Genomic DNA, 13,806 nt, shown 5'->3' on the forward strand with positions numbered 1-13,806 from the left:
AAAACAATTGATTAATGCCCTTCCCCTAGTTGGGGGGGAAAGCAAGAAAAATAGGGCGGGAGATTGGGAGTAGGTGTAATTAAAACTGGCTACGGGTAATCAAAACAGAATTCTTTATTCATGGTGAGAACTCATGCCAAAATTAATAACAGATGCACAACCAAGAAGAATACCAATGAATACCCTATTCAAGAAAGGTCAGCATGTTTTTTGCTACAATTTGCTCACGAGGAGTCAATAGCAATTTATGAGGACCAGTTGTCTGTACCCTAATCTACCAATTTGGTAGTGCTGTTTATATATGTTCTAAATACTATATTAAGTAAAGGTAGAAGTGTAAAAATAATGAATATTTGGAAAAAAGAGGAGAGTTTCTCACAACGGAGATTTGCTCTGTATGGCCTGTAGAGAAAAAGAATGAACAGTATACAAACATGTAAAATATTACAAACATAAATATGTAATCAAGGAGGGCAGATCTGTGAAATAAAAACAATAAGGTACCAGTTGTGTAGATTAAGTGAGCATTGCACACTGCAAACTACACGTAATCCCTCAATAGTGGTGATATTGCCTTTATCCATTAGCAATGGTGAACGGGGCCCCTTGAATGTTAGTGAGTCACTCCTGGAACTTTCAACTGATTTAGAGAGTATAAAAAGACACAATTCATAACTCGTAAATCAAAGCACATATAGCCTCAGCATCATCGCCAATTAGGTGCCCAAAAAATTGGAGTCCTACTTACTTTGCAACTTGAGAAAACGTGGTGGAAAACCTACCTGCTCGGGGGCATTCCTAAAGTGTTCGTAATTGTAGGAGTGCCGGTATTTAGCATTACCGATGGCAAGGTCGCTTGCGGGGCATGTCAGCATAACGCCAAGAAATGCCATTCCGATGCTGCTGACTCCATTTACGTATGGAGCACGTAATATGCTAAATACTGGGGCTTAGACCGTTCCACACACGTGATCTGGGGCTCAGTTTTGCAAGTACTGCCTATGTTCTTGGAGGAGGCCTGAGCCATACTCTCTCACATTATTGCCGATGGGAGGAATGCAGCAATGTTCGCTATTTGTTGTGGTCTGGACACAACTGACTCACTGGTCAGAGCTTTTTCTTCGTGGGTGGCACTTCAGTACAACTTCTGACTGAGAACCACTGTTTTTTCTGGGATGTCCAAGAATCGCTTATTGATATGACATTTGATGGCTCCTGGCTCTACAGAGATAAGGCAGACTCCGCTATAAAGCACTTTAAGAACTCCAGGGCTACAGTCAGGTACTTGCGTCTCTCTATGACCCTCGTCACACCCAGTCTACCTTGTGCACCTTTCTTGGCCACGAAATGGGTTTCCAACCGCATCAAAAACCCTCTCAGCCACCACGGCCAGCAAGGCCCTCGTCTTTTCGAGGACGCAGTTCCCACAGACCTTTTAAGACAGGTAACCAGAGGTCATGCCAGTCCACCAGTACCCTGGCAGTCGCAGCCTCCAAGCCCCTTTGTATTGTCCTCTTACCATCACAGGCATCCAGTGGGGAGCATAATACAACATCACCTCCTCCACCGGAGGTCAATAACATCAGACCTTTGGGTACTAAAAATTGTACAAAGGGGCTACTCCATTTCTTGTGGCTAGCCCTCCATTCTTCTCCTCAAACAGGAGAAATTCAGGATGCTCACACTCGCTCAAATTCTATCTGCCCTGGACCCGGAAGACTGTATGGTAGCATTGGACTTGCAAGACGCATATTTTCACATCCCCGTCCTGCCCACCCATAGACGTTACCTGTGGTTCATGGTTAGCCAGGAGCACTTTCAATTCGCCGTGCTCCCCTATGGTCTCACCAGCGCCCCATGAGTGTTCACCAATGTGATTGCTGTGGTTGCATAAAATGAAATACAATCGTTCCGGATACAAAAATCAGTTCCATAAACAGATTCAATTATCAGAGTTTTCAATTTTATTACTACAATTCAAGCAAAAATGTGACTGACCCTAACCAGAATAATTTCAAAAACCACAGATCAAGGGAGCAAACAAACAATAAACTGAAACAAACAATGAGCAAAAAACAATAATGCACTGAAAACCAGGTGTTAAAATCTGATAACAAAAACATATACAGGCAAGAAAACAGTGACCAAAATTAATATAACACCTTTAGGTCACTTCTTATTAAAAGCAAAACACTACTGCACCCAAAACAAAAATACTACAGAGCTTAGTGTAATAGGTCAGAGTGTATGTCGACGGTGTTTCGATCCCATAAAAATATGGGATCAGTTGCCTGGCATGGTATCAATTGATATAATATATGAAGCACATGATTTTTCAACAATTTGTAATTAAACAAACAGGCTTTTCCAACACAATTAGTGCCTGTTCATGAGTATCATATGAAGATGAAGCACCTAAAATAAACAAGGAGAGAAAAGGAATACATGGGAAAGAGAATTAGTAGACTGAAGAAATCATTTTTATTTTTAAGATATGTATATTAGGGCCATGCACCTAGAGAGATGTGTACTGCTAAACTATCTCTTGAAGTAGTGGAAGCAAAGGACCAAAAACAATTACGCATGAACCATGAGACAAGGGCAACATGCCATCTTGTGCCCTGGCAACAAATGTTTACTAGTAACGCACTGATCAATAATCCATAGCGTCAAGGTGATTGGTAGGAGTGTGATTGCAGTTCCATGCATGTGTGAAGAATCGAAAACTATAAGGGCAGATATATTTTGGGATTTGGAAGAAATCCAATTATACACCCATTTAACGATACCATCAATTTCTAAAATAAAGGAATTGAATGAGTATAACGTATATTCTGGTGCAAGAGACTAGTATAGTAATAATTCAGAAGACCCTTTCTAGTGCTGCTTTTATTGACACAAGTTTTCAATACGATGTGAGAGTAAACCACAAGTGGGAATCAATGCTTGTCTGAAGAGGAATTATAAAAACAAATCTAGCATGAGAGCATTGTGTAAAAAATTGCTCCTCCGATTATAGAAAGCGTCTTTTCGGCAAAAGAGAAATAAATAATCAGTGCGAATGGTGGGTCTTACCTTAATAGAGAAGTAGTCCTTTTTTATTTTAGGTGCTTCAGCTTCATATGATACTCATGAAAAGGCACTAATTATGTTGAAAGAGCTTGTTGTTTGCTTAATTACAGATTGATAAAAAATCAGGTGCTTCATGTAATATATTACTTGATACCATGGCAGGCAACTGATCCTCAGTCCCGATGATGATCCCATATTTTTATGGGATCGAAACGTGGTTGACATACACTCTGACTCGTTACACTATGCTTTGTAGAATTTTTGTTCTGGGTGCAGTATTGTTTTGCTTTTAATAGGAAGTGACCTAAAGGTGTTATATTAATGTTGTTCACTATTTGCTTGCCTGTCTATGTCGATAAATATTTTGTTGTCAGTTTTTAACACCTGGTTTTCTGTGCATTATTGTTTTTTTTGCTCATTGTTTGTTTCAGTTCATTGTTTGTTTGCTCTCTTGATCTTTAGTTTTTGAAATTATTCATGCTGGGGTAATTCACTTGGGTGAGGGAGAGGGTGAGCTGGGTGTCGTCCGTGTAGGATACAATGTTGAGGCTGTGTTGTCGGATGATGGCTGCGAGGGTGGCCATGTAGATGTTGAAGAGGGTCGGCTCAGTGATGAACCCTGTGGAACTCCGCAGGTGGTTTACGTGGGATAGGAGAGGAAGGGTGGTAGTCTGATCCTTTGGCTTCTTCCGGTGAAGAACAATCAGATCCAGTCCAGGGCTGTTCCTTGTATGCTGGCGTCGTGTAGGCTGGTGACTAGTGTGCGGTGGGAGACAGTGTCGAAAGCCGCTGATAGGTCGACTAGGATGAGGGCTGCGGAGTGGCCTTGGTCCAGGAGGGTGCGGATGTCGTCTGTGGCTGCAAGTAGGGCGGTCTTGGTGCTGTAGTTGCTTTGGAATCTGGATTGGAATGGGTTGAGGATGGCGTTCTCTTCGATGAATCGTGTCAGGTCCCTGTTGACTATTTTCTTTGCTACTTTGGCTGTGAAGGGGAGGAGAGAGATGGGCTGGTAGTTCTTGAGGTCGGTGGGGTCAGCTGTGGGCTTCTTGAGCAAGGGCCTGACTTCTGCTTGGTTCCAGTCATCTGGGAAGGTGCCTGTTTTGAAGGTGGTGTTGCTGGTGCATTGTATTTCGGGTGTGATGGCGGCTGCGGCTCTGTTGTAGATGTGAGGTGAGCAGGGGTCGGTGGGGGCCCCTGAGTTTATTGCTTTCATGGTCGAGGCAGTGTCTTCCGTCGTGATCGGTGTGCAGTTGCAGATGGTGGGCTGGCTGGTGTCCCGGGGAGCGGGGGGCCTCTGTTGCGCCTTGTAGACGTTTTTGATCTTGAGGTGGAAGTAGGTTCCAAGCTTGTCGCAGAGGTCTTGGGACTATGTGATATCTGTTGTTTCGCTGCGTCGGTTGGTGAATTCCTGAATGACACTGAAGAGTTCCTTGGAGTTGGTGGAATACACTCTGGAGTTGGTGGAATGAACTCTGATTATTGAATCTGTTTATGGAACTGATTTTTGTATTCAGAACAACTGTAAATCCTTGTCTCTAAAATTACTCAAGTACCCTTGGTCCCTTACGATCTTTGGGTTTGCCTTGTGTGCATATACTGTTGTGTTTGCAGCACACCTGAGTAGGTCTGGAGTTCCAGTCTTCCCTAACCTCAACGACTAGATGTTGAAGGCAGGCTCGCCCTAGGCAGTTGTCTCTCACCTCCAGACTATGGCAAACTTCCTGCACTATGTCAAAGTCACACCTGTTTCTTTCTCAGATTCTCCCTTTCATTGGAGTTGTTCTGGACACAGTGTAGTTTTTGCCTTATCCTTCCGAATGGCGAGTCCAGGATGTTAAGGCTATGATGCCAATGTTTCAGCCTCTAACCTGGGTTTCGGTGAGACAGACTATGAAGCTGTTGGGCCTCATAGCCTCATTCATCCTGCTAGTGAAGCATGCCTGCTGGCATATGTGGGCTATGCAGTAGGCCTCGAAGTTCCAATAGGCACAGCATCAGGGCAATCTCCTCGACAGGGTCCAGATCTCGGAGGGAACTGCAGCAGGTTTGCAGTCGTGGCTGACGAACTGCGATTGGGCCAGCGACAGATCTCTCTCCTTTTCTAAGTCAGAACTGACTGTAGCAACAGATGCGTCACTCCCGGAATGGGACTGCCATCTAGGGGAGGTGGAGATCAGAGGACCCCACATAAACCCTTTGGTGTTTCAGGTGATTCACTTGACATTGATGGCCTTTCGACCCTCCATCAAGGGAAGGCTAGTGCAGGTTTTCAGGGATAAAACCACTGCCATGTGGTACAGCAGCAAGCAGTGAGGTCATGGATGCTTTGTCAGGAGGCTCTGTATCTTTGGACATGGCGGGAACACCAGGGCATCTCCCTGGTGGTTCAACACCTGGCAGGCTCTCTGAATGCCAGTGCGGATGAGCTCAGCCATCGATGCTAAGCAGATCACGAATGGCGTCTCCATCTCGAGGCGGTGTAAGGTCTCTTTCAAGAGTGGGGAGATCCTCTGCCGAGAATGTGCAATATCAGCACTTCTGCGCATAGGAGTTTCCAAGGCAGCGCTCGCTCAGAGACGCTTTTCGTCTCGAGTACTCCTCCAGCCTCCTGAACACCTTTTTGCCAATACCACTCCTCCCCAGAGTTCTCAAGAAGATCAGGACTGACCAGGCCTAAGTTATTCTTGTTGCTCCAGACTGGGTACGGATAGTCTGGTATCCCGAACTGTTGAGCATGAACATCGGTCCCCTGGTCAAGCTGCCTCTTCGGGAGGATGTTCTATCACAGCAACAGGTGAGGGCCCTGCACCCAAACCTGCACACCTTCCGCTTTCATGTGTGGAGATTGAGCGGCGACAGCTGACAGCCTTTGACCTTCCTCCCGAAGTCTGTGATGTTATTCTGGCAGCCAGGCATCCCTCCACCACAGTACTATAAGCCTGTTGCTTGGACAGATTTGTGGCAGGGTATGTATCCAGAAGCATTGATCCCCTCTCTGTTCATCTATCTTAAGTCTTATTGTTTGTTCTTTCTTGGTCCCAGCAGGGCTCATTGCTGGGCACAGTTTGCCAGAAGGGTCAGTGCATCCTCCATATACTACCTTCTACCATGACAAACTGGTTCTAAGGACAACTGTTTTTTTCCTTCCGAAGGTAGTCCCTCCTTTTCACGTATGCCAGACCATCACCGTGCCTACCTTTATTGCCCCGCCTCATCCTTCTAAGAAAGAGGAAAGACTCCACCGTCTGGAACCAAAAAGAGCGTTGTCAATCTACCTTGATCACACAAAAGACTTCAGAGTGGATAATCAACTCTTTATAGGGTACGTCGGGCCAAGAAAGGGAAGCTGGTGCAGAAATTAACCATCTCCCAAGGGATAGTGCTCTGCATAAAGATCTGCTTTACGTTTGCCAAGAAGCAACCACCTGAGGGATTGTGCACGCATTCTACCAAAGCCAAAGCTGCAACCACTGCATTAGCTCACTAAGTTTCAGTCCTGGACATCTATCAGGCTGCAATGTTTGCTTCCTTGCACACGTTTACTAAGCATTACTGCCTGGATAGTCAGGTCTGTCGGGATGGGCATTTTGCCTGTTCAGTCCTGCAGGACTTTCTGGTCTGAATTGGGTTCGCAGACCCTCCTCTGGGGAGGCATTGCTTGGCTATGTATTCTAAGGTCAGGAATCTGCGGCTAGAAATGTCTATTAGATGAACAAGTTTCTTGCCTTCGGTGACACCTTATCTGGTAGAGAATCTGTCTAGCCACGGATTCCTTACAGACCGTCCGATCTTCTCCGCTCTGCGATCAGATTAAAGGATGTGGGCTTCCCCTTGAAAAGGGCCCTTGAAATTCAACCCAGTGGCTGGTATTCATCATGGCTCCTGATATGAAAAGTCACAAAAATGAACGATGTCAGTGCTTCAAGGTGGTGCCTTTATAGGTAACAAGTACCTCACTACTGGCGCCACCGGTAGGAAGCCGAACGATGCCACCTACCAGCACGCAGGCATACTTCTGCAAAGTCTCCGGATCTAGTCTGATGCATGGGTAAGGAATCTGTGACTAGATAGAGTCTCTACCAGATAAGGCACTACCGAAGGTATGTAACCTATTCTTCTAGTATTACCCCTAGAGAGGGTAGAAAGACTTGGGCTATGCTTCAATCCTTAAAGAAAAATAATGTACCCAGTATGAACAGCTCATATCTAATGACTAATGTACTGGCACTACTTCTTGTCCAGTGGGCCCAGTCGCTCAAGCCCATCGGGTGTTTACAGAATCTGACAGACGTGCATGCCCAGTGCTGAATGGCTGCTTAGGCCTCAATATGCCCAAACACAGTGTCGACCAGCCAAAAATATGGAACAAATGCGTTAAGTTCTCTCCATATTACGCATTACATAAAATCATAGGCACAGCGAGTCATTAATACAGATGAGACAATGGTGTACAGCTGGAAATGGTTTAATAATGTGCTATTTGTGTACCTGCAAGGGCTCAAATTAGGAATTAAATGTTACTGTTTCACAAATGGATGCATCGCCCATGAGAGATTGATGTTCTATGCCAGGAGGTTGGATCAGTGACCTGAATGCTCGCCGCTATCAGGGAGCGGGTTCTTATGTTCATGGTTTCAGTTCCAGCAAGGCAGACTCAGTCTTCCACGCTATTAAGGAAGGCAAATTGAATATCAATAATTGGGTAATGGTGGCATTTACAGTGTTAAAAGTGCTGTATTTATTACTGTGTAACAACAAGTTAATATTAAACAAGAAACCCAAAGCGACAACGGCGGGCCTCTTATGCCGCACCTCGTGCCAGTTCCTATATGTGAAAAAGCTGTGCAAACAACCCCTGCGCCAGCCGTTGAGTGGTGTCGCTGTGCTCCAGATCAAAGAATCATGTACCAAATGGGAATGCGCAGCTCAAAAAAGTCCAATAGGCCAGTGTAAATAGAAAAGTAACTTCTTCATTTGAAAATGTTTCTTATAACAATTATTAATTTCAGAAAATCCAGCCAACTCGTTTCATTCCCATATATGGCGAAGATGAGCCACAGGTCAATTGGAACGTGCCTCTTACAGTTTCATCTAATTATCATTGAGTTGTCCCAAAAAGGTAAATCTTCTTAGGGCCGAGTGTATTGCATCATGACTCAACAGTATAATAACTAGAAACGCAGAGATCCTCCACGTCCAGAAATGTATCGTCTGTCTTCCTCCTATCCAACCTTGGACTGTAAGAGGCACTTTCCAATTGACCTGTGGCTCATCTTCGCCATATCGACTCATTACGCCTCCCAACCCTAAAGTGTCCTGGGTGATCACGACAGCTACCTCCTGGTTGTTGACTTCTACCGGTGGGATCAAATTATTATGGTCGGATCCCGTTCTTTTCTCGAAAATCTGATTGGAATTTCTTTTCTGTACTAAACAGGATCACATAGGAGTATATTGTTCTCTGTGAAGTGCCACCATTTTTTAACAACAAGCTCTATCAACTATTGCAGATGCACCTTTCGCAGTGTACTTTTACACATGATAATTTATTTGCCCTGAGGAATTTCCCTATATGGGAGTGAAACACGTTGGCTGGATTGTCTGAAATTAATGATTTTTATAAGAAACATTTTCAAATTTAAGAAGTTACTTTTCTATTTACACTGGCCTATTGGACTTTTTGTGCTGCGCACCCCCATTTGGTACAACAAGTTAATATTAATATTGCCTAGTGTCACTCGCCAGATTTATCTGAAAAGCAGGAGTGTGTCCAAGTTCATGATTGCTCTATTTGCTTCCTAGGATACACTGAATCTTTGCGAGCCAATATCCAGGATCTGGATGTGCAGCAGAACCTTCAAATGGGTCGCTTGTGTGACATATTAGGTATGTTGCTAAAGAAACGCAATGCAAGCCTGTACTGTTCTTGATGCCAGGGCTGGGGACACCAGCTATGCCTATGTATGACAAACAGGTACAATGCTGATGACCTTATTTGTGTGTCTGTGATTTACTTGTTACCATGTTGGAGAAACAAGCTATGTGTCTTTGCAATACTAAATACAATGCTGGAGAACCAGGGTATGTCTTTTTGATATACCTAATACAGTGCTGAAGAAACAAGGTATGGGTCTTTGCTATACTAGATACAATGCTGGAGAACCAAGGTATGTGTTTATGATATACCTAATACAGTGCTGGAGAAACAAGGTATGGGTCTTTACTATACTAGATACAATGCTGCAGAACCAAGGTATATGTTTTTGATTAGACAGAATTCTATCATTCTCCCCACGAAGCAGGACATACCCAGAAACATTACAAATATAGGTCCTCTGAGCTAACAATACTCTATTTAATCACCCACTCCCTGGCAAAACATAAGCTGGACCTATTTAACCTATTGGACTCAACTCAACCTGATGTTTTCTTTTTAACGGAAACTTGGCTCTCCCAGGAGTCCGCCCCTGATATCTTAGCTGCGCTGCCCAACAACTACTACATCCTCCAGGCAAATCGCTCACCAGGAAAAATTGGTGGAGGAGTAGCTGCCATCATATGCCAGGAATTAAAATGTACCCCACTTACCCCGTTAGATCTAACTTCGGTGGGCAATCTTGTCATCAAACTGGAGTCGGTCTCAGCCCCCCTAATTTATTTACTACTATAAGGCCCCCCAGAACATGCCCCTGTTTCCACAATTCTTGGGCGTACTGATAGCCCACCTAATATCCAACCATGCAAAACCTTTGCTGATTGGCTACTTCAGTTATTGGGCAAATGACGCACTACGTGGACCCCACTCCGCAGAATTAACTGACCTAATTAATGGCCTAAATTTTACTGGGCAGGTAACTTCTGCCACGTATATTAAGGGACACATACTCGATCATGTCTGGACAGCCAATCTTGCAGTGTCTGCATTGACTGTCTCTGCTTGTACATGTTCAGACCACTATTTAATAAAGTTCGTCATTAACAACATAACTGCAGTCAAACCTCCAGCTACTGAAGGCTCCATGGCAAGGAACTGGAAGAGCCTTAATAGAAACAGTTTCTACAATACACAGGCAACGACACACCCAATCAACCAATCATCTATCAATCTCAGTGAGGAAAAACTCACAGCATGGCTAACAGCAGCAAGCAATGAACATGCCCCCCTCAGGACAATACGATCAGCTAGGCGCCATGAGGCTCAGAGATGGTTCTCTACTGATCTAAAACCCCAAAAACTAGCCTTACGCCAATCTGAAAGGAAGTGGAGACGTAATTATTCCCCTGATAAAAGAGAGACTTATTTAGCTTTACTGAAGGAATACAAAAAATCTATTTTAACAACCAAGGCTACCAATTTTTCTGCAAAGATCCTGTGCTCCACTAATGGATCAAAGGAAATATTCTCTATCAGCAATGAACTGTCCAACCCTGACAGAGTTACAATAAAACCTATATCCTCTCGGGCACTCTGCAACTCCCTCAATACCTTATTTATCGATACAATTACCACGATTAAAGCGAGTATTCTAACTAGCTTCACTCTCGAGGCACTACCATCTATTCCAAAAACCCCTGTTCCCTTGATCAGTCCAGGTAATAAGCAATCTAGTATTCTTAGACTTTCTGACCAAAGTAAAAATCTGGGTCACTGATTGATAGCTGTCCGCCTCATATTTTAAAAGAAGATTTTTCTACACTTCCCAGGCCTGACCTCTCCCTCCTCAATGAGTCACTATCTCGGGGCTGTGTCCCCAGAGCCTTCAAAGGAACGATTATTGTCCCTCTTTTTAAAAAGACCAGGGGCCGATTACCCAGACTCTGACCAACTACTGCCCAATCTCTCTGCTCCCCTATTTAGTTAAGGTACTGGAGAACCATGTGGCCTAATGCCTCTGTGCCTTTATTGAGCAGTCTTAAATTCTCGACCCCCAATCTAGTAGGGTTTTGCCCATCCCATTCAACAAAGGCAGTGATTCTAACTATGCTGGACTCACTCCGGAAGGAAGCAGACAAAGGCTCTCCCCAGGCCCTGGTGCTGTTGGATCTCTCCTCGGCATTTGACACGGTCGACCATGGTATCTTGGTTGACCGAGTCAGGGACGTGGGACTCCAACGATCAGCTCTTAGCTGGATTAGATCATTCCTGGAGGATTGCTCTCAGTCGGTCCACCTATCTCAGTTCACTGAGCCAAAAATGAGAACAACATGTCGAGTAAATCAAGCCTCCTCAATATCCCCGCATTTGTTCAATCTGTACCTTCTCCCATTGATACTGTCCTTGAAAGAAAGGAAGGTATGCTCATTCAACTATGCAGATGATTTACAATTAATGTTTACCATCAATAACACACCTGACTCGGTTTCTGAATTTCAAGCTACAATGCTGCACATCCGCAATTGAATGAACAGCAACCATCTAAAACTTAATCCGGACAAGACTGAACTTATTCTGACAAGGGGTATGCATAACCCATGGAGCTCACACTTCTGGCCAGCTGAGCTGGGTTCCCCCCCAACTCTATCCCCCTCCGCCAAAGTTCTTGGGGTGACAATCAATTATGACCTCACCATGAAAACTCCCGTTGGATCAGTAAACTCGACTTGCTTCTTTCAGCTAAGGAAAATAAAGAAGATCAGGAGACTCCTCACTAGGGGAGCATTGATACAGGTTGTTTTAGTCATGGTTATATTACACATAGACTATGACAGCTCCCTTTACTTTGGCATACCATGGTATCTAACAACTACTAGATTGATTTCCAGCAGTCTAGAAGGCAACTTGTCTCCCCTCTCATGTAGAAGTTGCATTGGCTTCCTATACCACAACGATGTGCCTTCAAAGTTGGTTGCCTCGTTTTTAAGACCCTGCATAGCACGAGTCCAAAATTTATCTCTAGACTTATTCAAAGGCATATACCTACCTGCAACCTGCACTCAGCCAACATGAACCTTCTGGTCACTCCCTCCTACAAACTGAAGCAACAGGGCGGATATAGCCTTGCAGTGCTGGCACCTAGATTCTGGAACACCCTTCCTCTTGACATCAGATTCTGCACTGACCCTTCAAGATTCAGAAGACTTCTCAAGACATGGTTATTTATTCAGGCATACGACTAAATCAATAAGGGCTCCAGCATTTCCTAGAACGTGTGCTCTATAAGAAATGTTAACATAACATAACATGGATACCTTACCAAAAGACCCCAGCGCAATTCGTGCCGATTTTGTTGACGCCTTCTTAATGCCAAAGAATATGAGGACATGTCCACCAAATAAAGACACACTTGCTTCATATAGCTAAGGGGAAGTACCCTTGTTTGGTGGAGATTCACCTCTTTTTAGTCTGGTTGTATTCGGTATAGGAAGTAGAAAGTACACCAGTTGAGTAGACATTTTGTGCAAAGCTGTGGACTGTAGTTGGATAAAAGGGCTGGGGAAGTTCCGTTCTGGCACAGTTACTCACACAGCTACTGATACACCCATACAGACACTCAGACACCATACAGACACTCAGACACCCACTCACACATCCATTCTGCCAGTGTCACATCTACTCACCGACTCAGTCACTCACACACTTATTCACCGACCCATACAGCCACTCACACACCCACAAAACCAATCAAGCACCCACTCATCGACCTGTACAGCCACTCACACACCCACTCACAGACCCATACAACCACTCACACACCCAGCAACCTATAAAGCCACTCACACACCGACTCTCAAAGGTTATAGGTAACAGTTAGAATGTTCTTTTTTTAAACCTTGGAAATTCAGTAAAGAATACAAAGGTTACTGGGTTTGTTATAGTTAGAAAATAAATGACATCTAAAAGGTGTGTATGGGTTTTTGCCTGGCAAGTGTAATTTTAGGGTTTAGGTTGGGTATGGGTTTTTTGGGCGGCAAGGGTAATTTTAGGATTATTTGTGGGTTTTTGGATGGCAAAGGTAATTTTAGGGTTTAGGGTGGTTATGGGTTTATGAGTGGAAAGGATAATTTTAGGATTTGGGGTTGGTATTGCTTTTTTGGGCAGCAAAGGTAATTTTAGGGTTTAGGGTGGGTATTGATTGTTGGGTGGTTAGGGTGGGTATGGGTTGAGGGGTTGTGGGTTTATATATATATATATTATAGGGTTCGTACCTACCTGTACATTTTTTACCAAACATATGCCTTTACCATGGAAATGTAAGTGTTATACAGGTAAGTATAAACCTTTAATATAAACACAAAAAGGGTTTATATTTACCTGTAAAATACTTACATTTTTGTGCTAAAAACATGCATGGTAACGGCACTCGCGATGTAACAGCCGCATTATAACGGTATGTGTTGTAATGGCATTCGTGGTTCCATCATACATCCCTTTCAAAGGCCACCAGCCGTCACTGATAATGTCATTTCACCCAAGTCATAGCTCCTGCAAAGAGCGTTGCATTTTTTTGTGGAGGTGGAAGTTAGAGCGTTGCATTTTTTTGTGGAGGTGGAAGTTGGAGGGTTTATCACGCCAAACATATATCAATGTCTGTTCTTTTCTTTTGGATTAATATTTTTAAAAATGTGGAGCAAACTTGATATACATCTAACAGGTTGAAGTTAAAACATAGCTCTGATAAGGAAAGAGAGGGACCATTGAGTACATCTTGTCAAAATTGTGTATGTGTAAACGCAATAACCAACTGAGGTGGAAGTAAAGAGAATTATTTGTGTGCTTCTGTAATTTATGAGTAG

General features: G+C 43.9%; 1 protein-coding gene across 1 annotated transcript in view; it reads left to right on the plus strand.

Moving 5' to 3' along the window:
* The window catches only part of IQCH (IQ motif containing H), a 1,013,078-nt gene that overhangs the window by 525,306 nt on the left and 473,966 nt on the right, over positions 1-13,806 (plus strand). The window contains exon 11 of the mRNA XM_086958009.1: positions 8,875-8,958. Coding sequence (XP_086814135.1) covers positions 8,875-8,958 — 84 coding nt within the window. The remainder of the gene's footprint in view (positions 1-8,874; positions 8,959-13,806) is intronic.

The sequence above is a fragment of the Lissotriton vulgaris genome, chromosome 2_1, assembly GCF_964263255.1.
Source record: "Lissotriton vulgaris chromosome 2_1, aLisVul1.2, whole genome shotgun sequence".
Lineage (NCBI taxonomy): Eukaryota > Metazoa > Chordata > Amphibia > Caudata > Salamandridae > Lissotriton > Lissotriton vulgaris.